The following is a 25,563-nucleotide window of genomic DNA, read 5'->3' as shown; positions in this document are numbered from 1 at the left end:
GAAATAATATAATTATGATTAATATTAGCAGCTATTCTCCCAGCACAAATTTTACACAAAATTTTCTGGTTTTCCTGACTTTCTTTTATGCAAGCTAAAATGCTGAAAAAGTAAATAAGTATAAAACGTAACGGAGGTTGGAATGGAACTGTCAGAACCGATCGAAGTTCGATTTATTAACCGATTTAAAAGGCGCTACAGTTTGTCTTTTTGGATTTTATATTCAAAATATATAAATCTAACTTAATAGCTAATTACGTATATATACACAACTAATTCAAATGCATTTTGATCGGTACAATTACTGAGATCCCGAGGTTCTTTCGCCCTTTAAGCGACCTTCTTCAGTTTGTTCCAGTTGCGAATGGCCTCGCCAATGTGGCGAATATCCCTGGCGTAGGTGCGACAGCAGCCGCCAATAATCTTGGCACCCAGCTGCGCCCACTCCGGCACGTAATTGGCGAGTGGCACACAATGCTCCCTGCCCTCCCAGCCCTTGACGACATCGTAGACCTCCCCACTGTTGGGATAAACCACCAGCGGGATTTGCTCTTCCCCGTTGCGGTCGCCATTCAGGCTCTTGAACAGAGATGTCACAAATTTGGGATGCACACAGTTGACGCCCACAGCGAGGCACTTGTCCTGGGCATTACGCTCGGCCAGCAAATCCCAGATGGCATTTGCCGCATCTGCAAAGGTCTCACCGTGCGCCAGAGAGCTCTCATCCTTGCATTGGAATGCCACCCAGAACTTGACGTCCGGATAGTCATCGCAAAGCATTTCCACCAGCGCTTCCGCCTCCATTTGGCACGGAATCGTCTCAATGGCCAGGGCATCGACTCCCGCCTCCAGACAAGCTTCGATCCGAATGCGGTGCCAGTCTGTGATGGTCTTAGCTGGCACATAATCGGCATAGCTGCCGGTGTACTCGGAGCCATCGTGAAGGTGGGCGCCAAACGGTCCAATCGAGGCAATTATCAGCGGATAACCTGAGGGGGGAAATGCACAATAAATTAGCACACAAACAATTAAGGGCCTGGAGTGTGCTTCGTGTTTGTACCTTCTGGAATCGTCAGCTGGGCCTGATAACACTCCGTCAGATATTTTTCCTTGGCTATGTGCGCCAGACGAACCGTGTTTCTTATCAGCTCGATGCTCTGCTCCTCGTCCAGCTCCAAATACTCCATGTAACCCTCGACACTGGCCTGATAAGTGTTCGTCAATATGATATCAGCCCCATCTGTTTTAGCCATTACAAAAATGAAATCTTGTTGCTAATTGAATGGGGATGGTGGGTGGCTTGACTTACTCTGCAGGAAATCCAGGTGGGTGTTAATGATGGCTGCCGGATTGGTGGCATTGAAGCGGGCACTCCACAACGGATCCCCGTCCACAGAGTTGCCCACATGTACGGTCATCTGTGTGCCAAAACCGCCGTCTTTCACCAGTACGCGCGTCAAACCCATGTTTGGATGTAGCTGAAAGGCAGTGGGAAGGGAAGGGGTGGGATGATGCTTAATCTCGTTAGTGTTTTACTGATAAGAAGTAGAGAACCAGTAGACCCAGCCATCTTAAAGCGTCACTGCAATCAGCAGAAGCTGCAGCTGGACACAGCTGTGAGCGGGGGGCAGCTTAGTTATGTGAGCCTTGACATCTGCTAGGGGCCGACCGCCTGGTCAATCAATTAAGATTAAGAGCAGCGACAATTTAGTAAGAAGAAAAAAAATGCTGGATTGATACCCCTTGCAGAGCGTTTCGCAGAAGGATTTATGGTTTTCAGGGACTAGAACTCAATTTATTTTAGTGCAGCAGAAAGACCAGTCATAATCTTCAGCACTAAGTGAAACAGTTAATGGGTTAATGGGGTAACGGCATAAAAATATCTGCAGGCGTTGCCACACTCCCGTAATAATTCACCAAACAAACACTTCCGTTACATCAACGGCGGCGACTGTACTTATCGCTCAAGTAGAATTTTGAGTTCAACGAACTTTGTGGAAACTAAGTGCATAAAAAACCTAATTTATTAATTAGCAGTCAGCAGGCAGCTGTTTGTTTTCAAGTGATATGGCATCTAAGCCCGCAACATTGTCCCACACACTCACTCACCTTGAAATCGTATTTATGGAGATCTTGTAAATGTCTCAATTCAATAACAACTTTATTAGATAAGTCGCTGCTGTCTGGCTCTATGTGACTGGCCGGTAATCAAGTTTTTAGCCTTTGTTTTGATCGTCTGTACAAACTATGGATATGATCTATTCCACTGTGTGTTCGTCGAGCGTTTAAGTGTTTTACAGCGACAGCTAGAAGCTTTTATAGCCTGGCACCCGCTGCCCCGTACGCTGGCTCAGCTGTCGCTTATCAGAAGCAAAAAATAATAAATAAATAAAATACATAGCAAAATACACAAAACAAAAAAAATATAATAATAAACATACACATACATATACATGTACATGTATGTATGTTTGTGTCTTTATGCGCTAGGTCTGGAGCTACGAGTACACTGGACTGGTGGGCCAGTGCTTGGGGTTGATAAGGCGCTGCCGGCACCGGGTGCACAGCCACAGCTGCCAGACAACAGTCCAGAGAACGTTCCGATCCGCGATCCCCGGGGTAGACACCTCCTCCCGAACAAGGCTGATGAAATCGTCACAGTGCGTGGTCTCTGCTAGAGATAGGACACGACCGCAAGCGGTCTGCCTGGCATCTTGCCTGGCGACTCTTCCTCGATAACCTTTGGACAATCGAGCACCAGTTGGTGCCGGATTGATCAGTCACATCTTGTTTGTTGGCTCTGCCCCTGGATCACAGGGTACCAGAGGGTATATCCCAGACACATGTGGGACAAAGTAGTCACAATTTGAATTACTAAATTTAGAAGCATTCTATTATCAACTTTAAATTTTCTCCCGGATAGTTTGTTGTCTCCATTCGGAGACAGGAGGGGGGCAACCGTTCAAGAGGTGCTTCATCATCATCAACAACAACAACAGTGCTGACGTCAACTGCCAGGAGTTGGGGTGTCACCTAGTGAAACTTGGTATTGCCCATGCCATGGAAGAGTTTCATGTTATCCAGTAGAAAGCGCTGAACAAGTTGTAGGTATTTGAGCCTCTTGACCCTTCTGTTCCCGTCTGGGAATGGAGTTTTCTACACTAGCATAGCGCAGGATGTTCAGGGGCTGCCCCATGCCGCGCACACCCGACGGGATTGTCACTGTCCTGCATATCTAGACCTTCTTGGCAATGAATGAGCCATCGAATTGGAAAGTGGGCTTCCTGGCGACCCTACGCCCAGATGGACTTCCGGAGCACCAACAGTGTAGAAGTTAGACGAGCTCCACATCGACACCGGATATAATTTCAAAACTCCATGAACTGAGGATGGACTTCAAAAGGATCGCCTATGTAGATCACAAAATTTTCAATATATACATTTCGAATTCGAATATTAAGTGAATTTACTTTTGAATTTTTTGGTTTTAATGCTTTGAACCCCGAAAACAGCCAGATGCACAAGCAAAATGTGCAGAAGAGAATGTCCCCGAATATTCTCTTATCAATTATCTCTTCAACTTTAATTTCTTTAGTCATTCCATTGATGATTTAAACATTTTTATTAATAAGACATGAACTGAAGTGAGATGTTTACAAATTATTCTTATATGACTAAAAAATTCATTTCATTTGTTAAATTTGGCAAAAAAAAAAGATATTGAAATTCATATTTTGTTTGGTAAAGAAATAGTAAAGCCATACTTGGTGTAGGTAACATAATTAGGTCAAAAAGAAATAATACTTAAATTATAAATAGTCGAAATCTTGCAATTTTAGACTGGGTGACAACCAGTGTACTACCCATTCAATTCACGATTGTGTACCTTTAAATTCCATAAATCTGTCGTCGTCGTCGTCTCGGACTCGCACTCGCGCTCGCTTTCTGTCTACACTCTCCGTACATTGCTGATTAGGCACAACATCGACCGAGTACATACTTAGTATACAAAATATATGTATTTAGCAAACTAAATAGGTCTAGGTCTAGTAACATGAAACCACTTTTCGCATTAACAACAAAAGTCAACTATCAATTTAAGCAATGTGCGATTGCGGAGATTGCTCTGTGCTGTAGCCGATGTTGAGACTATCAACGCACTTACGGATCTTGAGCACATCGTCCGGATAGACACGGCAACAGCCGCCCACAATGCGTGCACCCAGCCGGACCCATTCGGGCACAAATTTGGCCACATCTTCTCCTGTGCCCGTCCATTCGCCGCGTACACTATCGTAAATTTCTCCACGATTGCTGTAGACAACCAGGGGAATGCGATCCGTGCCTGCGGCCGAATTCAGAGATTTTAGCAGGGGCGTCACAAACGTGGGATTAACACAATTAACTCCGATGGCCAGGAGTCGGGTCTGTGCCTTGTGGGACTTCACCATTTGCCAGACGGATAGAGCAGATTCTGCAAAAGATTCACCATCTGCCAGACTGGTGTCGTCCTGTAAACATTAAATCGGGTGAGAAATCAATGAAACATTTCAAAGTACCACCACTTACCTTGCACTGAAAGGAAACCCAAAACTTGACATTTGTATAGTTCTCGAGAATGCTTTCAGTGATTGCCAGTGCCTCCAGCTGGCACGGTAGCGTCTCCACGGCCAAGCCATCGACTCCGGCCCGCAGGCAGGTCTCAATTCGTGTGCGATGCCAGTCCTGGAGCTTCTCCTTGCTTATCTTATCCGCATAGCTGCCCGAATACTCCGAACCATCATGCAAATGCGCACCATATGGTCCAATCGAGGCCAAGATCAAAGGGAAATGAGGTTTAATGTTTCCGCCCGACTGCAGCAACTCCTTCAGATATTGCGCCTTGGCCTGTTGCGTCAGGTACACGCTCTTCTCTATCAGGGCCACACTCTGCTCCCGCGTCAGTGCCAGATATTTCATAAATCCCTCCACGCTGGACTGGTAGGTGTTGGTTAATATGATATCAGCGCCACTGCGCAAAAAGTCCAGGTGCGTCTTGATCACAGCCTGCGGATTGGTGGCATCGAAACGCGAGCCCCATAACGGGTCACCGTCAACCTTTTCGTCCACATTGTGCGCCAATTGGGAAGAGAAGCCCCCGCATTTGACCAACACGCGGGGCTGCTCCGGTCGGCTCTGGCACTCGTTCTCGTTCTCCTCCTTGCCGGCAAACATGGTTCTTGGCCTACGTGACTGGCGTTACTAGTACAGCGGTGCGGTCGTCGCTTTATATCGGAACACTTTTACATTTACTTGCCTTGTGCAGTTTGTATTTGACAGTCTCTGATACGTGAGAATCTGAGTTTTTCCGCTTTCGTTTTGTTGTTTTCCCCTGCTTTTGGAATATTTTCTGTTTTCTTTTCTGCTCTTCCTTTTATTCGCTTGTGCTGGCAACTATTTGCCACTTTGTTGCTTATCTTATGTGAATTTTCATTCTCTCCCACTCTCACACTATAGAACACTGTTGCGGTCAGCTGTTTTCTGTTTACCGTTTGTTTGTCTCTCTGCAAGGGCCGGCTTGAGGGTGGGGGCGATCGCTGTGGGCGCCAAAATCCAAACAAATGTTACTTAGAGGTTTCCAATCTTTTGGACTGTACAAAAAAACCATACAAATAAATATCAAAGGGCGCATTGGGTCTTCTACGCCCCAGCTGCCATAGCAACTAATGCCGGCCCTATAACTCTGCTGGGGGAAGGGAGGAATTTGACAAAGTATTAAAATAGCAACAAATGGTTCAAGATTTAATAATGGAGGGGAAGGTGCAAATATAATATGTTTAATATGGAGGCTTCACTCATACTAGCCATTTTTCATAAATATATGTACATATGTACATATGTATGTATGTCAACTCTTTGGAACGTGCTCTGGCTGAACAGTCAAGGTTAAAATATTGTGTATACTTCAGTTTCGTGCATAAAAAGATGCAGAAACTAGTAAAATAAGCAAATAATAGAAAAAGCTGAAGCGGAATACTAATCAACAGCCATGTATTTAGCGGATTATCAAATACTATCCCCACACGAGCCACTTACATACATATATAAAAAGCCGTACTAAGCCGTACTAAAGCCGTACTGTGTAGTTCCAACCCGATTAACAGTCGAGGCCAAAATATTCTGCACACAGTTCAAGGTGAAATAAAACACTGGATTTAAAATATAAATATAGTACGCATATTTTATATAGTCGGAGATAATACATATGCTAAACAAATCGAGTACTAAAATATTCAAGTATGTTTGCTGTTGTTCAATATTGGGTAGAATAAACATATTTAATATTAACCTTAAATACCTTGGGGTGTTTGATGAATGTTGCTTGTTTAATAGATAATTAATTAGTTATAGTTGTTTTTTGGGTTATTGGGATTATAATCACATACTTTTCTTGTATAAATAAATAATGGGGGGAGGGCAAGGGGGAATTTCAAAATGTTGAAAATGCCACACGCAAAAACAAAATAAATGTAACTTTGGTACAACTTACGCATTGTATAAATTCTAAAACATTTCCAGTGTTTCTTCAGTTGCCCTATAATCGGTTATTACAAACGGGCTGGGCTAATTCTAGTTTACATTTTCCACTAAATAACAATTATATGTAGATATTATATATTGTATTGTATTGTAATTTGTCTGGATCCATTCGCAACATTTGTGTCTAGATCTCATTTAAAATACCAGCGAAAATACTAGGCTCCAAAAATACAGTTATTTCTTCATTGAACACACGGAAAACAAACGGCGAAAAATCGAAAAATAAACCAGCGCAAAAATCGAACCAAGAAAAGCAAAAGCAAAATGCCAAATATTGTTTGGAAACACTCAGTCTAAGGTCTCTTCGCTCGACAAAAAATTCCACTAGCTTTCGCTCGCTGATAAGGATAGAATCGGGATAGGTCAGGTCCCGGTCCCGTCCCTGCCTCAGTTTTGTTTGCCTAGGAAAATAGATTGTTGCGCCGCTTGAGCGACCCGAACTTCTTCTCAGCCTCCAGCAGCATTTTCTCATTGCGCACCACCTCGAAGGGAATGGTCTTGGACAGGCGATCCATCTCCTGGTCGGAGGGAAAGTCCTCGAAGCTCATGTTGCTGAAGCCCGTCTTGGCCGAGCTCTGAATGGTGTTCGATTGGAAATTGCGGCTGCTAGCGGCTCGATTCTCGTCCTGATCCTCATCGTCATCATCGTCGTGGGATTGATACTGGAGGCGTTGATGTTTCTGCTTGCTGCCCGAGCTCAGGGAACTGGTGGAGCCCAGTGCAGCGGCGCTGACCTTCTTGTACGAGTGTCCCTTGACCTTTTGTGTGAGCTTGCCCGGCAGCACCCTCACAGCCAGATGGGACTTCTCCTTCTTTGGCTTGGCTGCAGCGATGGGAGCAGTGAGGTCGGCGATGTCTGCAACCATATCGGCGGCACCACGCAACACCACGGGCTCCTCCTCGTCATCGGGCGTAAAGTCGGAGCAGCGATCTTGAGAGATTTGCACATAGGCATTATCAGCGATGGGCAGCAATGGTCTTAGGTGTGGAACAGGCAACGAAACCGAAACTGGAGCTGGTACAACAGGTGCTATCAATACGGCTGGTACGTTTGGAGGTGCTATGGACAGCACAGAGATGGACTGGGGCTGGGTATTGGTGCTGTAGGACGACGGCACATTCACATAGACACTGCTTGGTCCGCTCAATTTGTTCGTGTGATTATTGTTGTGGTTAATCAACGGCTGTGCCGGCTCTGGGGTTTTATTGATAATGATCGAGTGATTAATGGTCACCAGTTGGGGTGCTGCACAGACGGAAGCTGTAGCTGTAGCTGAAGCTGAAGCTGGTGCCGAAATTGTGGCTGTTGCCGGCGCATTTGCGGGCACTTTGATGATATTATTATTATTATTGTTGTTGTTGTTTTGGTGGTGGCTGGGAAAGTGATGGAGCTGGAGCTGGATCTGGTGCTGGTTTTGGTGCTGGATCTGGACCGGTAGCGGGATCGATAGCGGTAGCGGTAACGGGTTCTGTTCGATGGATGGTGGTTGTGGTACATCAACACATTTACGAATTACCTGTGGGAATGGTTCCAAGCCAAAGAGATCACATTGATTGCTATCCTCCTCCTCCGGCTGCTCCAGCACACCAGATGACTCCTGGAAGGGATTGAATACAGGCTCATTGAACTCATCCAATTGCGTCTCTCGCGCAGGCGTGGGCGTTAGTTGTGCTGGAAAGCTGGCAAAATTTTCCTGATTGCCCTCCCCACCAGCGACATGACCCTTGACTGGCGTTGAAGTCCACATTTCTGGCTCACTTGGCTTGGGTTTGGGCTTCGGCTTGGCCTTCCGCTTGGTGGGCACGCCCACGGGCAGCTTGAACGGAGCCATGGCAAACACGTCCAAGTCTTGGTCTTCGTGTGTCTCATGCTGCTGCTGCTGTTTGAGAGATTCAGTGCTGCTCTTGCTTTCGCCAGAGCCATAGTCCAGTTCGTCGTCGAGCAGCAGCGGCCGATCACCGAACTTGTGCAACAGATCGCTGGACGTGGGACTGAGCTCCTCGGAGGCCAGGCCAGCAGCCGCAAGATCCCCACTGGCCGCCACCGTGCGATCCTTCTTCCTCAACCGCACCTTGACAACCACACGACTCCGATCATCCTCATGGGTGGTCACGCTCTCACATTCGGCATGATAGGCCGAGCTGCTGCATGTCTTGACACTCTCGCTGATGCCATCCATTTCCATGGGCAGCGGGCGACGCAGCTTGGTCTGTGTCTGGCGTGGATTCTCATCGAACAGGTCATCATCCTCGGCCCGCAGGTCGCTGGCTGAGCCAATGGAATCGCCATCAGAGTCTGCTTTGGCCTCGGCGGCCTTGGCCTCCTGGGCCTGAGCAGCCACGGCAGCGGCCATAATGTTGAGTTGCTGGGCTGCCTGGTGGGCAGCAGTTGTTGGCTTCTTGGTCGTCTGGCGCAGCTTCTTTACGATGGGCAGATTGGAGGTCTTGTCCACCTTGTGGTAGGCCACCTGCTGGATCTTGTGGATGGTCTCTGGTATGTTGCTGGTCACCAGCTGCATTTGCTTGAAGATGGCCGCCTTCTTGGCGCTGCCTCCTCCGCCGCCAGCCTCGTCGCTGTCCTGCTGAAAGAACTCCGTTCCAGAGTCGGAATCATCGGAAGTGGGCTGATCATTGCTCCTCAGTTTCTCGTACTTGTTGCGATCCTCCAGAGGCAGCTTAACAAAACTAGTGGAACCATCACCACCGCCCGCCAGTAGTCCGCATTCCGAGTCGGTCTTCAGTTTGCTGATGAGCGAAGTCTTCTCCTCGCTGGACATCTCGAGGGTGGGCGACAGCAGCCACTTGGACGAGGCATTGGCACCGCCAGTCAGACTGCTGGACGATACACCGCCTCCACCTCCAGCGCCTCCTCCCGAAGAGCAGCTGATGAATTTGGCTGTGGATGAGAGTGAAGGACTTTTATGCAGTAAGGTAATGAGATTACGGATTTCTGGTTTTCTGTATGTGTGTTTGGGGATTACGATTGTTCTGCTCTACAACTAATTAGTATATGGACGGTTAACAGTGGGCATGATCGTATGTGCATGAGCGTATGTGCGTCTGGTCCCCAAGAGATAATTAGTTATTGTGTGGATAAATGATTGTCGATCTATATATGCTACATGAAGTTTAGGCAACATTTGTTGAATGAAAAAGCGGAAGATTCGATGTAGATCCCAGGTTAAATTGGAGTTTAATGCTTGGAAATGTGGAACACATCATTAGATCCTCAGTTTCCACTGAGAGATCAGACAATGAATGATATTTCAGTGGGAACTATGCATTTACTTGCATAAAATTGCTTAAACATTAATTGACCCATTGATTATATTAGTTTAAGGTACGATTTCTCAATCTGGAAGATGTGCCATTCTTTTCGGCTGTTCGCTTGTGCATCTCGAGTCTAGCAGATCTGTTTAAACATTGAGAAATCGTCCCTAAGTTACATTCTTTTGTAAATTGGAGGTTTTTGTTTGTTCAAAACATAATATAGGATTTATTGCAATTTTTGCTTCTTTTTTTGTTTGTTTGTTTTTTGGTTTAATTCTCAAACGAGTACAATTTGCAGTTTTTTTTTTGCCAAAAAACCTTAAGCTCTAACCTGCGCTGCCTCAACTTTTGGTAGGTATATAAATATATAGTGCTTTGTGTATGCGTGTATGTATCTCTTCTGTATATAATATATATTGTATGTTCTGTATTTATTTATGCCATCTGATCGTTTGCTTGTATGTGTCTTGGTTACCTGACTGGTTTGTTTGAAGGATTCTTCTATTTATTTTCTAGGATTTTACTCTTTCTTTGGATTACCTTTATGTACAGTTAAGTATTAACAGGAGGTTATTACAACTAACAATGGTTGAATATATTGTTGTTTGTTGCTGGCTGTGTGTAATGGGTAGCGGGTATGAATCTATCTATATTGTCTTCGAATGATTATTAACAATTAGAAGAAGATTTTGTTTACTCTTATTTATTTGATTGCTGCCACATCCACAGGGAACGCAGCTTGACGCGAACTTTCGTAACGAAATCGAAATCAAACAAAGAATAAAGATAAAGATATAATCAAAAATAGTTTTGACAAATTTGAGCAAAAAAAATAGATTGTAAATTTCCTAATAATCTCTCGAATTGCATATTTTAACTAGAGTTTAGCGTATATATGTTTAGATCTTTAGAATTGCACGTTATTCAATTTTGATATGGCCAAAAAAAATGTACGATATTCGATTGCTTCTTTTTCTTCAACAACAACATGAATAAATAGTATTTTGATTTCTTAATTAGCTAACAAATTTACACAAATATTACACACAGGAATAGATAAAGTTACAATAGAAATACATTTACATAATTGAAAATTTGACTGCTTTTTTGTTTGGTTAGTTCCACAACCTCTAATTGTTTAATGTTAATGACTAAATTTATATAGAGACTAAGTATATCATGTGTATATAGATTGATTGGTTTCATTCTAGCATAAATATATATTGTATGTATGTTGTACCAGCACCAAATATTACTTTGTTAGAAGCGCTTACGATTGGAGAAGAGAGTTAAGGAGCATCTTGCATTGCCTTGATTTCCATATGCGTCCATCACAGAAACATATGTAAAATCGAGCTTTAAAGACAAGCCAAGGTTTACATAGAGTTTTGTCGGGTTATTGTTTAGGTTTTTGTTTTTTTTTTTTGTTAGTGGGTGCGTTTGGGATATTTACAAATTGTTTGTTTGATTGCTCTTAAGTTTAAGTCTAAGGAGAGCAGAGTGTACTGCGGCTGGGGCTGCGTCTACACGTCTCTGGGTCATGGTTCTATTCATCTATGGCACACTAAATCTCTCTCTGTCGTTCGATCATCGAGCAGTCGGAATAATCTATAGCTGGTAGGGCTCTCTGTCTCTTTACTGGACGTTGTGCGGAAGCTGGCTCTTTCTTTCTGTTGTCGTTTTTGTTGGGTAGAGGAGGAGTAGGAGTAGCCTTTGGGGGGCTGCTCTGCATTCTGCTGTGTAGTTCGGATCGCTTACTAGGAAGGTATTTAGACTACGTCTACGTCTACGTTCAAATCTTCACCACATTCTTCTTCATCATCTTCACCACTTTCTGCATCGAGATTGAGAGCGAACAAAAGCAACAATCGGAAAACTAAACGTATTTCTGGCATTTTTTTTTTGCATAAAACGATTAAAGGTGGACAGAATTTCATGCTTTACCTCCGGTTTTGCGCAACGAACTGGTGGCCTTCTCGCGCAGTCCGGGTGGCAAGCTAAATGGCGCCGAACCAAACGGATCCTCAGCCATTTGTGGCGGATGTGGCGAAACAGAAGCCGTGACTGTAGCTGCAGCTGTGGCTGGAGCAGGCAGAACCGTTGCACTCTGCTCTGTGGGCGTCAGTGTGGATGTTGTCGAAGCCGACTTGGCTGTAATACCTGCAAAAGAATAAGCTTATAAATCGATTTTTACATAGAAGTTGCCAGATACTTACTGCCTTGACTGCCACGTTGACGTATCTTGTCGAACTCTGCCTCGAATATATGATCTTCGGTCATTTGACTAAACGGTTGCTCTTCCTCAAACGGATTCCAGGCCTCCACACGCTTATCCATTGTCTGACGGGACAATTCGCTGATCGAAATCGAGGCAGACGAGGCAAATATACCAGGATTGGAGGTGGCACTTGCCAATGTGGTCTGCGGTCCATCGCCCATGCTGGCCAGATTATTGTTGAATGGTGCCAAAAACTGACTTGTCTCATTGGCAAACGTTCTGCAGCGCAACGAAAATAAATGAATGAGTGAATGATTTGAATGATCAAGCAGATGGCATGGATATGACACAAAAAGAAGAAAGCAAAAGCAAAAGGAATTGTAAAATGTGAGCTTAAAGAAAGACAAAATCTTAAGGCTACAAAATATCTATTGACTTTGCGGATCATCGGCATTGTCCCGGTCATTTGTAGCTCTTAAGAAATGGAAACACGCACACAACACACAGAAAAAGAGACAAGCAGAAAGAGTGAGAGCAAGAGAAGAGCAGAACACAGAACACATAGAGATCGTGCGCGAGATCTGGGGAAGGGAAACGCGTCCCTACTTACTTATTGAATGCCGATGTATCGCTGACATTACGCCGATGTCCCCCAACGCCGCTGGGCTTGGGTGGCGTCAGCATATGCTTTGTGGGTGTGCCGCCAGAGACTACCAAAGACTCTTGAGCAGCCGCTACAACAACCTGAACCTCCTCCGGTATGGGTTGCTCCTCGGGGGCTGGAACAGTGGCTGCTGCTGTTACTGCAGGGGCTGCTGCTGGGGCCTGCGCTGGTTCATTAAACGGATCCGGATAGCCAGTCGACTCGAATAGATTGTTGGTTGCAGCTGCTGCCACAACTGTCTCAGCCGGTGCCACAGCTGCAGGTGGAGGAGGAGGAACTGCTGGGCACGGCATGGCTGGGAAATTTGCCTGAAACTGCTCCACAACAGGCTGGTTCTGGGGCTGGGGTGAAGTTATGTTCAGACGTGGCGAGGGACTGGGCGGCAGACCAAGACCCAAGGCATTGCCACCATGCACGGAACTGGAGCCCTTGGGCCTGGAGCGTGGAGCCACGCTTGTGCCTGCCTCTATAACCGACACATTCTGCGATTTGGCTGCCTTGGATGCGGCAGCACTGATCCGCTTTGCCTCCGATTCAAAAGGCGGCACCAGAAGCTGATCGAAATTTGGAATGGGTGTTTTCTGTAATACGAGAATTGAGTGGACATTAATTAATGGAAAATCTAAGCAGTGCTAGGCCTAATCTTACATGCAAATTCTGTACGGGATTATCCTTGCCGGCGAGTCGAAAAGCCACTTCGCACACCTGCCAAATGTTCGGGCGATGCTCCAGGTCGGTGTCCAGCATATATTTGATCAACTGATGCATGCCCTTCGAGTACTTGGAACTGTCCGGTATGGCAAACTGTCCATTCTGAATGGCCAGCGTGCTCTCCCCAAAGGGCAGGGAGAAGAAACACAGCTTGTACAACATACAGCCCAGTGCCCAAATGTCTGCTTTCGTGGTGATGCTCTTGCCGCTGTACAGATCGATCATTTCGGGCGCTCGATAGGAGAGTGTGGTGTACTTTTGGATCTCCTCCTCGACCACAGTGACGCCGTGCTGCTGGGGATTCAGCGTCTTGGCTGTGGCCGAGCCAAAGTCACAGAGCACAAAATTACCCGCATCCGTTTGGAGAATGTTTTCCACTTTAAGGTCGCGATGTATAATGGGCGTCTGGCAGTAGTGCAAACGAGAGACAGCCTCGGCAATATCACAGAAGATGTTTAGCACCTCGGGCTCGGTGAAGCCAACGTGTAATCTGTAAAGTATGAAATTTGTTTTAAAAACTTTCAAATCTTAAATCTTTAATGAGGTGCTGTGTGTTACCTTGCATTCATCATGGCCAGCATGTGATGCTTACAGTATGGCATCAGGAGCAGCACCTCGCACACACCGTTCCCTGTGGGCGTAATGCTCGAGTCGACATAGCCAATAATGTTTTTGTGGCCACTGAGATTGCTCTGTCAATGGATGGTAGCGGAGGAATCAATAATGCACTTATGTTGCAAACAATGAAATTGATTTACTTTTCGTTATTTACTTACAGCAATCTGTATCTCCCGCTTGGCTACATTCAGATCGTGCTCATTGTTCACGTACATGCGCTTCAGGGCGTACTTTCCAGAGGATGAGCCGCCGCCGCCATTGCCTCGTGCCAGAAAGACCATGGCGAAGCCACCTGCGTGAGTATGATGGATACAGAGAGGTGGAGAGCATTAGTAGGGGGGAAGAGGTGGGTAGAATACTAGACGACTAGAGCAGCTGTCAACTGTAAACGGTAAACAACAAATAAGAGAGAATGGTTCATACGTGTATGGCGAGCAGACTCGACCCATTGATTATCCTATACGAGTATGACTTTTAGTTTGTAATTTTAACAAGTGCATTTCATATTCCAATCCGACTTCGCTTCATTTCGACGCCGAACGGCACCCGGAAAGTCAATCCACTTTCCTCAAATACAGGGTACCATACTGCAAACCAACGGTAGAAGTTACTATCGCCGACTCTCTTCCACCAACTATGATTGACCATGGAACGATTTACACATGTTTTGCCTAACAAGCCATTTGCATGAATTTTATTTCATTTTATTGCAAATAGAATTCAAGTAGGTTCCCCTCCACACCTCTACAGCTGAACCCATCCACCTGTCACTCCCCTGCAGCACAGGCACTTCAACTGTGTAGTAGAGCACGATAAAAAAAAGCAACGCAATAAAAACTATAAACTATTGAAGGTCACGTACAAAAATAACAACAATAGTAACAACATGCAACACAATAACAATATCAGCATGGCAAGCACCCCACTGGGGGCGACTGAGACACATGGACAGACACCCAGAGAGAGAGAGAAAATAACGGGGCACACACCGTGTGTAACCGTTTGCTCGATTTTTTTGCACCGACTTTTTAGTTGGTATTTGTGAAATTTTGTGGTGTCAAATGTTAATCAATGCTGAAGGTTGGCAGCCCCGCGCCACAGCAACAAATCAACAGAAATAATAATAGTAATAAAAGCAGCAATAATAGCGCACAATTGTAACATACCCAAACAAAAACTTGAGAAGGCAATTCGAGATGCCAACTAGGGAGAGAGCGAGCGACCCGACCAGTTCGCCGAAAGCATTGCACAGACTGTTGGAGAGAGGTAGGGGGCAGGGGTACGGGGCACCGTAACCGTCTGGCGCTTAGTCATTTGCATTTGTTGGTGTTGGCAGAACAGGATAGACGATGGCAGGTAAGAAACGAAAAAACGGTGTGCTTCCGACAATAAGATACCGAGAGAGATCATGACAGAATAGGCGCTCCCGTATTACTATTGTAATATAATTTGGGTATTTGTTATATTTATTTATGTATGCTTTCAGCTGAATTAAGCTCTGCCTAAAATAGAGGCAAATCGTGGTCCAACAATCCCTACACACCTTTGTCTGGTAACATAACTGATAAACCTCCACCACTCAGTAAGTGTAGGGTATCCAAACAGCTGACTGTCGTCTGACAGCGGCGCCAGCGCAACGCAATAACAACATTACCAATCGCTTGCCAAAATCGCATAAAAAATCGAATGTGCGCAAGTAAAAGGCAGGAAAAAGTTTTCTATGACCAATCCCCGGATGATCAATTGTGGGGAGTAGTATTTGACAATCATTCAAAGACCGACCGAGCCACTTGCAGTGCAGGATATTAATCACTTCAGAATTCAAGGACAAGGACAAAGTGGATGGATAGTCGGGCGATTCCAGGCGATTTTCCTTGTGCGAACTTTGACATTTCTCTGCTGCTGCTGCTGCTCCAAAAGGTGACACAGCCAGGAGGGGCAGTGGGAGTTAAGTGTTGGGCTTGCCGCTTCATTGGCTAAATTAACATAATTGATTCAATTGATTTGTGGCCATGTGTTCCCTGTATGTACATAGTTCTATTCCACGGAAAACCTAACCTGAACTGAGATCAACTAACTCTTTTGTCTCGTGGGGAAATCGGAAATGCACGCCGACAAGTGGCGCCGCGTAACTAATTAGGGCGGGATACGATACGCAGCTGTTTTTGTTCTACTAAGTGTACGCCCCACATTTTGGAGACAGTCGAGATACGTTTGTTCATTTGTATTTTATCTAATCTGTAGCATGAAGAGAGATACTAAGCAAATGGATCTACTGCCTGCCTCTGCCCCCACCTGTAAATCAAACTTGTGATAACCATAATCGCACTGCTACGTGTGCTTAGATAAGACCGTAGCACATACTCCTTAGCGGGGGCGGGGTAAGAGACTGAGACTGCCACTCACCTTCGGCCAGGACATCCTCGACAGTGACCGTGACACGTCCCACTGTGAAAACCTTGCCCACGAAGCTATTCGTCTCCTTCGATGAAGATGAGCTGGTGTTGTGCGAATTTTCCAGTCTCGAGTTTTCATTGCGCTCGAATTTCGATAGGATTTTCTTCATTTTCTCCTCTTTTTTTTGCGAGATTTGTTTACTGCACAGCGGCAGCGACGTCGACTGCAGCAGCTCACACACACACTCGCATTCACACTCACACAAAATCACACTTTTTAATTGCGTTCGCGTAGGTGTTCCCGTTTCTTTTCCTTTTTTTGGCAATTATTGGGTGGCGTGTAGAAGCGCGCCGCGTCACAGCCGCAAGCCAATTAATTAACGTTTGAGTCCTACTGGTGTTTCTAATTAATTTATTTGCGCACTCTAAATTTTTTGCATTCACACACACAGCAGAGGAAAAAGAAAGTTGTTCTAGGGATGTTAGATAAATATTGATCAATATATCGATAGATGTGCTTGCAGGTGATATATTTTTGCAGCTGGAGAAAATATTGATGTGGATATATCCTCAAAGGAACTGCTCTCGTAATTTCAGGAAAAAGCGAAACTTATTTTTGGTTTGTTTCACATTTTCAAATATGAACTCCAGCAGCTTCTGATTATTCCGCTGACCAAACAGGTCTGCAGTGTTCTATCGATAGTGGACATCGATACTCTGAATCCATATGTTGTCGATAACATGTGCAACTAAATTAAAATTCGGATTATTATAATGATAAATACGGCAAAATACTTTATCCTGCTGGAAAGTTTAACTTTTGAACAGGCTCTAGGTAAGGACTATCGTGGTTAGATGTAGATACTATTAATAATTTGTGTTTCTATTACAGCAAATAGGGCAAACGCCAGTCAGCCGGGTGCTGGCTCCTCGATTTCTCAGAATTTGAACATTTTGGAGAAATATGCCAAACAAAACGTTGACCAACAGCTGCATGAGCTCTGCACAATATTCGAGATAACAGCCGAAGAGGAGGCCACCATAGATTATTCAGACCCCGCCACATGCTACATTATCCGCCTTCAGCATGCGCTCCAGATGCTCTTTTCGAACATAAACTTTGACAGCGATGCCAAGGAGGACCTTATATCGGTGGCACACCTCAAGCTGTGCATTCAAGCCACACAGGAGCTGTCTTACTATGCACTCCGCTGCCAGCTGCACGAGGATTTCCTTAAATCACCAATTTTCAAAGAGACACAAGGCAAATTCAAGTGTAGTCCGACTCTCCTGCTCCTTAGCATTCAGTTTTTTGCGCGAGTCTTACCCATACGTCAATTTCACATTGCCAACTCAATGGAGTTGTTACAGCGGGACCTGCTGGCAGGCATTATGAGTCTGCGCCTCCAAATGGATCATCCGCAGCTGGAGGCAGCCCTTGCCTATCTCTGGCGGCATGAATCCAAATCGGATTTCTTTCGCCATGTGCTCCTCTTGAAGGCCACTCCACTGTGCGCACCTTTGGCCAAGGCTCTGCACCAGCAGCTGCTGGGAAAGCTAAACTCAACGCATGGATATGCCAGCTTTGTGGTTGCTCTGCAGCAGACACCGAATGTGAGTTCCACGAGAAATGCCGAGATCGTGGCGAGTATCGTGGCTAGGAAGGGCTTCTCGCAGACAGCTCAGCAAGCAATGATCCTTCAGGTTCTGGAGTTTTGTAGTGGCTCTCTGACGGATGCCGACAGAATGTGTGTGGGTGTCCTTACCCTGCGCAGGCTCTTCGAGTTGAGTGCACAAAACCAGCAACAGATTGAGGCGATTCTGTCCACCCATTGGCAGGTGCTCGCTGATCCAGAAGATTTGATAAGTGGCCTGATCCTGATGGACCATGAGGAGCTGTGCAATCGCATCCTGCTCTGGCAACACCTTTTCTGCAGTTCCAGCTTTGCCTGTCTGCCGAGTAGCTTGCTCATACGATATCTACCACTGCTGCTGCAGCTGTACGATGGTCTGCCTAGGGAACTGCCAGCTAGGGAACAGCTGGCTGCGATCATATCCCGCTGTCTGGACAATCGAGAGCGGGAAAAGGAACTGTCAGCGGTCGTGCAACGTCTGTTCAAGTGGGAACTCGAAGAGGAACCCATCTGGCGGTGCCTTCACCAGCGCATATTGATCCTGCCCTCCACAGAAACGAATCGGATCCAAGTAAAAGTAGCCCCTGCAGATCACCAGCTAGACAATGACATGGGCCGTGTGCTGCCCAGTCTGTTGATGTCCAGTTCGCATCATGCGCTCACCTGCAATGTATTCCTGGCACTGTTGGGCTTCATGACTCGACAGTTGCAGGAGAAATCCCCCTCAGGCGTGGACTTTCTGTCCACGGAAACGGAGCTCGTGCATTTCCTGCAGCACAAATATCAGTTAAAGCTGAATCTGCTGATAGCCCTCAATCAGCTGGTGTCACATCAGCCGCTGCGTGCACAGTTGGCAATGCATACCAAAGAATTTCTGCAGCTGCTCAAGGATTTTCTGCAGCAGCGATTGGCGGCAGAGGAGGAGGCCACTGATCAGACCCTACTCCTCATACTCAACCTTCTGCAGGAGCTGTTGCAACGCAGCGAAGATCTGCAGCTAACCGAAAGCACAAGGGAACTGCAGGCGCAACTCCGCCAGCTGGGATCGCTGTCAACCAACCGGTTCATCCAGCAATCAGTTCAATCTCTGCTGAATATATTGCAGGGCGAGTGGCGGCCCAGTGAAGCTCTCAAGCTGCAGCCATTCCATAAAGCGCGTTCCCTCATCGAGGAGAAAGAGTCCCATCTGCAAGTCTATGGCATACAAATGTTGTTGGCTCTACTGCAACGCAAGGATCCCGCAACGATGGCCCAGGGTCATGTAATCATAGCTTTGGCTCTCAGCACACTCAAGGATAAGGAGTCCTATACGTTCCTGAATTGTGTGCGTCTGTTTGTTGCACTGGTTCATGTGATGGAAGCCGAAGTGCTGGATAAATTGAGTGACGAATATCTGTCGGAGACAGCCGATCTGGACTATCGTCTGGTTGTGGGCGAGGCTATCCTCAAGACAGCTCAGGAATTAGGTAAGTGCTAGATGGCCAGTTTTGATGGGAAGACTTCTTAAAGGTTCCACTTTACAGGCCCCCTATGCTATAGGTACAAGGCTGCGCTCCTTAATTGCTTCATGCATGGATCGCGTTCGCCTCTCCATGAGTTTCGCATGTCCGCCTTTGCCAATCTCGCCCAGCTCTGTCGTTTGTTGGCCTATCAGGTACAGAACTTTTTCCAGGAGCTGCTGGATCTCATCAACAGCGAACTGAGTGCCACAGGAGGATATTTGCCCGCTAAGCGAGCGGCTGTCTTTGTATTGGCTGAGCTACTGAATGGCATGGAGAATCTCTTGGATTACGAGGAGATGCTGCTGCCCATTTATCGTCTGCTGCGAGCCATTGAAGCGGAGGAATCCTGTGATCCAGCCATGCGTCAGCATGCAGCTAATGGTCTAAAGATCTTGAATGACAAGTGCCGAAAGCTCATACAAAGCTGCCTAGAGGCAAGGGAACTGCACAAGGAAATAAAGGTAATGGGCATCAAGGATAAGCCTTCTGCCAGGAGGAAGCCTCACATTTTGGAACTCAATTAAAAGGTTTTATATAATAAAATAACTTTTAAATGCAAAAGCAATGCTTAGGATCAAAATTAACAAACAAAATTCCATCTTCTTCCATCTTCTGCTCACTTGCCAATGGAAAATTCCCCCTCAATCTTATCAGCAATCATTTTGGCAATGGCCAAACTGCTGGTTGCACCCGGCGATGGTGCATTGCGGCAATGCAGAACACGCTTGGCCAAAGCACCTGAACCAACGCCGCGATCAAAGACAAAATCATCCACCAGATTACCCTGCAGATCCATGGCCTGGGCACGCACACCCGCCGGACCACGTTGAATGTCGTATTCGGTGATGTCGGGTATATACTTCTGCAGGGCCTTGATCTGCAGATTGATGAACGCCGACTTTGACATTTCGCTCACGCCAAATCCAATGTATTTGCTGGCCATCTTCAGGAAGCCGGGATAGCGCAGGGCATCGAAGAGCTCAAAGAGATTGATGTCGCCCCAGCTAAAAGGGAAAACAGGAATCCAAATCAGTATAATCTGTCTGAGTTTAAAAGCGGTTTAGACTTACGTGTAACCCTCCCGCTTGAGGGCCAGCACGGCGTTGGGTCCCAGCCAAATGGAGCCATCCATGCGTGGTGTAAAGTGCACGCCTAGGAAGGGGAATCGTGGATCTGGCACCGGGTAGATGTTACCCTTCACCATGTGCTGTTTCTCCTTGGACAGCAGCAAGTATTCCCCGCGGAAGGGCACAATGCGCGGATCCTTGGGACAGCCCGTCTTCTCGGCCAGCAAATCGGACTGTAGGCCGCCGCAGGTGAGAACATTCTTGGTGCGTACTAGCTGACCCGGCTTGGAGCCATGGATGGTCACTGGATAGTCGGCGCTGCCCTCCTTTGTTTCGCTGAACTTCTTGACGTTGTAGTCCAGATAAATGCGACCTCCGGCTTTCTTAAAGTCCTGGCCATAGTGCTCCGTGACCAAAGCCCAATCCACGATGCCAGTGTGTGGACTGTGGAGAGCTTTGACGCCCTGGCAGAAGGGCTCAATCTCACGGATGGCATCGCCCTCGATCATTTTCAGATCGGGCACTTTGTTGGCAATGCCACGCTGCTGCAGATCCTCCAGCAGCTTCACCTCCTTCTCATCGGTGGCCACAATCAGTTTGCCGCATTTCTTGTACGGAATCTTGTGCTCATCCAGATATTTGTATGCCAAATTCAGACCTTCCACGCAGAGACGGGCCTTCAGAGTGCCTGGCTTATAGTAGATGCCGGCATGAATGACTCCCGAATTGTGTCCACTCTGATGGAACGCCAGCTTGGGCTCCTTCTCCAGAATGGCCACCTTCAGCGAGGGATGCCTCAGTAGAATCTCTCGGGCAGAAGCCGCTCCCACAATACCGCCGCCGACCACAACCAGATCGTAATCTCTATGTGGGGTGGGGTGGAAGAGGGCAGCATTATTACCACACACGCGCCACCCAAATTTAACTTATCTACGAATTTCTTACCCTGCACTGACCGAGGAGCTCTGCCACCGTTTGTGGCTACTCTGCGATGCTGCGGTGGCTGTCGTTGCACCGCCGGCATTGGCCAAGCCACGTCCGAACAGTGGACCGCCCACTTGTAACAGTTGTCGCACTTGTGCCATTGTTCGCTAGTTCACTTTCTACGTTTTTCTATGTCAAAGACCTTGTCTGACCTTGCCGAAAAGTGTATGTACTTACCGCCACCGCACGAACAGAGAGACTAAAGCCAGCAGCAGCAGTGGAAGAATTCCGTGAGGCGAGAACAAATATGCGTACGGGGGCCGCAGCCTAGACGATATACACAGGGAATCGTCATAAAAGCGTTAATTGATAAGTGTTCATGGGAGAGAAATGGGTGGTCTGGGTGGCGGGGGTAACATCTGCTCCTATCAGCTGTTCCTACCCTTGCAGAGGGTGTTATGGTTCGAATGAAATGCGGAAAATGCAGAGAAAAACGGATTTTCAAAAACGTATTGTGCAGGGGCTTGTTTTACAAAAAGGACTATTAAAAATATGGAATAATATGATGTCGTAGTAGCACATTTTATTTCATTGTTTGAAAAGATAAAATTCTCGAATGTTGATATCCACCGAACTCCACAAGTGGTGGTTTCTTTAACTTTTTAAAATGGCTGGATCGACCTGAGAGGGTATCAGAGTGGCGGCAGTCTATAAAAGCAATCGTCGCTTTACAGCACTACACACCATGCATTTCCCTGCGAATGGCAAAATTGAAACAGCTGTTGAACGAAATTGTTTGGAATAATTTCAATAAACAAAACAAATTGTTCAACTATTGCAAATTGGAGCTTAACGATTTTGGTGGCCTTACTAAGACATGCCCGCCTATTGCGCGGTGGTCAATTGCAACGATAAATATGCGCACGCCAGCAGTATTTCATTCCACAAGTGGGTGGCCTCTGGTTCAAAAAGTGTAAATAAAATTTTGATGATTTCTCTTGTAGATTTCCCTTCAAGCGAAAGGATTTGTTTCAGAAGTGGAAGGAGTTTACGCTGCGCAGTGCACAATGGATGCCATCCAGGTGGAGTGCCGTCTGCAGTCGCCACTTCGTGGATACGGATTTCAGTTGCAGCCATAACAGGAAAACACTTAAAAAGAATGCAGTGCCTTCAGTGCGTTTGCCAGAATCGGAATCATTGAATGTGGTTGTGGAGCAGGTGACCAACAGCCGTTGGCAAGAGTCAGCCAGCAAGCAGACGTTGTCCAGTGCCGCCGAGGCTCCAGCCAGTGGCACGAAGGGCACCTGTCGCTTCTGCGGTTCATCTGCAATGGATTGTGTATCGTTTGACAATAGTTTCGAGCTCTTTGGCATGATTCAGAAGTGCTTTCCCACTCTACAAATCCTGCAGGATGATACGCTGCCCAAGGATATTTGCTCGGAGTGCTACAAGCATCTGGAACGCTTCTCCCAATTCATCGATGTGGTGCTGCAGACACAAAGCGAACTACAGCGAAAGTACCGCCGTCAGCTGAAGATTAAGCAGGAGCCACTGGTGCGAGTGAAGCAGGAGGCCTGCGAGAGCCTGGACAATCTCTTTCCCGATGAACTGGACATGGCCTTGGACGATGGCTGCGACCATGAGCCCGGCACCAATGACGAGACTGAGCAGAAGTTCCAATTCTGCGATTTTCCCATGCTGAATGCCCAGGACATAATAAACAACTGTGATATCATGGAGATAATTAATCTAGATGATCCGTTTATCAACATACCAGATGATGCGGATGTGGGCCAGTCCCAGGCGAAGCAGTCGCGGAATTCGGGGCCTCTGCCCTCGGCCAATGAGATGCTCCAATCGGAACTGCTCAACGAAGAGCACAATTATGCCAAGGAGGATTGGGTGCTGCCGCCGCATCAGTACAAAACGGAGAAAGTGGAAGGTGTCGAGGCGGCGGAACAGCCTCCACCGCTGCTGCTGCCACCACCGCCCACACACACATCTGCACCAGAGCCACGTTCCTGCAAGCCCATTGTGACCAATGTCAGTCAGATACCGAATCAAATGCTGTGCGAGCTGCTGCCGCAGCCCCCAGCTGCACCGCCCAAGCCCAACATTGTGGTGCTCAACGACAGCGTGGTGCAGTCCTCGGCCGCCTTTCGGCTGCACAACTGCAGCCTCTGTACGGCCAAGTTCATTACGGTGGATGGTCTGAGCCAGCATTACACGCACGCCCACAGCACACCCACACCGATGGTGAGTGTGCCACCCTTGAACATCAGCATGCCCAGCATGCCAACGAATCAGCTCAAACTGGAGGCCAGCGGCTGCTCTGTGGGCCTGACAGCCACACCACAGAATGAGTACTGGCAACCCAACTGGCAAAACGCAGCCGCAGCAGCCAGTTCACTACCCACTCAGCTGCCGGCCAAGAAAAAGATCGATATCCTAGACATGCAGCGCAGTTTTCTACATCACACGGATCTCATACCCACCGCTGCACAGCTGACGGCAGCGGCGGCAGCAGCGGCGCCAGTGGCAGTGCATCATGCTGCAGACCCTCAACTGGCGGTGGTCACGGCCAATCTGGCCAAGCTGGCCTTCCAGTATCGACGTCTGCAGCGAAAGTGCAGGATACTGAAGCACTCGACGCAACGCAACCCGAACAGGCATCGTTGTAGCCAATGCGGCAGAGGATTTGACAGCCTGCAACGACTGCTGCGGCATCGACAACTGAAGCGTCACTTTGCCAAGCTGAATCGTCCCTTTGCCGCCAGATGCTGCGGCTGCTTGAAGTTATTCAGCTCACGTCTGGGTCTGCGACAGCATATGCGCTACATTTGTCAGTCCTTGTCGCTGCGGAGCACGCGGCGTCTGCAGAGTTTCAAGTGCCGTCACTGCCAGGCCATTACCTTCACCCATTGGCGACTCTATCGTCGGCACGAGCTCAAGTGCCGACCACGCCACTCCCCGTCCAAGGCAAAGGTTCACACAGAGCCACGTAGAGTTGCTGTCGTCCAGTCGCAAACTCAAACAGCAACTGTGACCAGCACCACCTACGGCTGCAGTGTGTGCAAGAAGGCATTCGGATCGCTCAGTGGCCTAAGACAGCATGACATCACCCACACGACGGAGCGACAGCACAAGTGTGGCATCTGTGAGCGTGTCTTTAAGCGACGGAATGGCCTCTCGCAGCACATCAAGGGCTACCACCTACAGCTCAAGCCACACGAGTGTCCAGTGTGTAGGCATTGCTATGCCCTCAAGTGCGATATGCTGCGTTGCAGACACTCCCAGCATCGTGGTGGGGCAGGAGAGTGAGCCAAAAAAACCAAAAAGAAAATGTTACTGTTGAAAGGTTAAGCTATGTAATGGTTCTGTATGTCAGCACTGAGGGCTCCAAGGGGTGCCCGTTTAGTGGCCTCTGCCTCAAGGCAATGAAGAGTTCTCATGGAGCTCTTGGCGTTACGGGGGGCACTTGGGGCTGGCGATTTACGATGTAAATTCGTGAGAGTGTGCTGGAAAATCCTGCATAAAACGACTGATTCTTAGACTATAAATAATTTAAAAGAAAATTAGTTTAATATTTTTTTGTATTATATACATTTATTTATTAATATTTAGTTTGCGTTATAAGTTGTTGCGCTCACTAAAAGTATATTTTGTATTTTGTATTCATATTTAATGCGTTAGTATTGCTTTTAATTGCTTAATTTAAAATATGAAAATACTGAAATTTGAAACTTAAATTGCAAATGTTCCGATTTTAAATAAGATTTGAAAAATGCAATATCCAACATAGGTTTTTTTTTAATATATACAAAGAAGGTCGGAAAAAAGCTGGTTTAATGGTTTGCTTATCAATATTAAATCTATTAGATTTCACATTTTTTATTTAAAAACAAAGAAATAAAATAATGGCACTACAATTACAAATTGCAATAAAACAAGAAATAAAAGTTCGTGAAATTAAAAACTAA

The 25,563-nt window shown here is 46.7% G+C and overlaps 6 protein-coding genes across 8 annotated transcripts; 2 read left to right on the top strand and 4 right to left on the bottom strand.

Annotated features, from left to right (window-relative positions):
- Positions 1 to 213: 213 nt before the first annotated feature.
- Positions 214 to 2,252, bottom strand: LOC117902236 (homocysteine S-methyltransferase). The gene is made up of 4 exons (XM_034813479.1): positions 2,110 to 2,252; positions 1,310 to 1,478; positions 1,061 to 1,240; positions 214 to 989 (listed from the first exon to the last, which is right to left on the bottom strand). Exons 2-4 carry the CDS (start codon positions 1,464 to 1,466, stop codon positions 331 to 333), a joined length of 996 nt encoding a protein of 331 aa, XP_034669370.1. The 5' UTR covers positions 1,467 to 1,478; positions 2,110 to 2,252; the 3' UTR covers positions 214 to 330.
- A 1,430-nt stretch (positions 2,253 to 3,682) lies between these two features.
- LOC117901523 (homocysteine S-methyltransferase 3) lies at positions 3,683 to 5,417 on the bottom strand. The gene is made up of 2 exons (XM_034812300.1): positions 4,570 to 5,417; positions 3,683 to 4,511 (listed from the first exon to the last, which is right to left on the bottom strand). The coding sequence occupies exons 1-2, from the start codon at positions 5,212 to 5,214 to the stop codon at positions 4,098 to 4,100; spliced, it is 1,059 nt and encodes a 352-aa protein (XP_034668191.1). The 5' UTR covers positions 5,215 to 5,417; the 3' UTR covers positions 3,683 to 4,097.
- Positions 5,418 to 6,580: 1,163 nt separating this feature from the next.
- On the bottom strand, positions 6,581 to 16,937 carry LOC117900059 (AP2-associated protein kinase 1). Of its 3 annotated transcripts, none has more exons than XM_034810261.1 (8): positions 16,467 to 16,937; positions 14,219 to 14,352; positions 14,001 to 14,134; positions 13,380 to 13,932; positions 12,678 to 13,312; positions 12,066 to 12,346; positions 11,794 to 12,009; positions 6,581 to 9,475 (listed from the first exon to the last, which is right to left on the bottom strand). In XM_034810261.1, the coding sequence occupies exons 1-8, from the start codon at positions 16,624 to 16,626 to the stop codon at positions 6,981 to 6,983; spliced, it is 4,608 nt and encodes a 1,535-aa protein (XP_034666152.1). In that variant the 5' UTR covers positions 16,627 to 16,937; the 3' UTR covers positions 6,581 to 6,980. The 3 variants fall into 3 exon arrangements, with proteins under 3 accessions (XP_034666152.1, XP_034666154.1, XP_034666153.1); XM_034810263.1 differs by lacking the exon at positions 6,581 to 9,475 and adding an exon at positions 10,117 to 10,598 and having other exon boundaries at positions 16,467 to 16,932; XM_034810262.1 differs by lacking the exon at positions 6,581 to 9,475 and adding an exon at positions 10,955 to 11,683 and having other exon boundaries at positions 16,467 to 16,932.
- Positions 16,938 to 17,150: 213 nt separating this feature from the next.
- Positions 17,151 to 20,157, top strand: LOC117900419 (transport and Golgi organization protein 6). The gene is made up of 3 exons (XM_034810781.1): positions 17,151 to 17,291; positions 17,349 to 19,556; positions 19,614 to 20,157. The coding sequence occupies exons 1-3, from the start codon at positions 17,231 to 17,233 to the stop codon at positions 20,114 to 20,116; spliced, it is 2,772 nt and encodes a 923-aa protein (XP_034666672.1). The 5' UTR covers positions 17,151 to 17,230; the 3' UTR covers positions 20,117 to 20,157.
- Positions 20,158 to 20,172: 15 nt separating this feature from the next.
- LOC117900421 (L-2-hydroxyglutarate dehydrogenase, mitochondrial) lies at positions 20,173 to 21,960 on the bottom strand. Its single transcript, XM_034810782.1, has 3 exons — positions 21,605 to 21,960; positions 20,663 to 21,523; positions 20,173 to 20,596 (listed from the first exon to the last, which is right to left on the bottom strand). The coding sequence occupies exons 1-3, from the start codon at positions 21,742 to 21,744 to the stop codon at positions 20,209 to 20,211; spliced, it is 1,389 nt and encodes a 462-aa protein (XP_034666673.1). The 5' UTR covers positions 21,745 to 21,960; the 3' UTR covers positions 20,173 to 20,208.
- A 387-nt stretch (positions 21,961 to 22,347) lies between these two features.
- On the top strand, positions 22,348 to 24,914 carry LOC117900117. The gene is made up of 2 exons (XM_034810343.1): positions 22,348 to 22,531; positions 22,588 to 24,914. Exons 1-2 carry the CDS (start codon positions 22,461 to 22,463, stop codon positions 24,902 to 24,904), a joined length of 2,388 nt encoding a protein of 795 aa, XP_034666234.1. The 5' UTR covers positions 22,348 to 22,460; the 3' UTR covers positions 24,905 to 24,914.
- The last annotated feature ends 649 nt before the right edge of the window (positions 24,915 to 25,563 follow it).

This window comes from Drosophila subobscura, chromosome U (assembly GCF_008121235.1).
Source record: "Drosophila subobscura isolate 14011-0131.10 chromosome U, UCBerk_Dsub_1.0, whole genome shotgun sequence".
Classification (NCBI taxonomy): domain Eukaryota; kingdom Metazoa; phylum Arthropoda; class Insecta; order Diptera; family Drosophilidae; genus Drosophila; species Drosophila subobscura.
The sequence above is the reverse complement of the archived record's forward strand: the minus strand, read 5'-3'. Positions and strand labels throughout refer to the sequence as shown.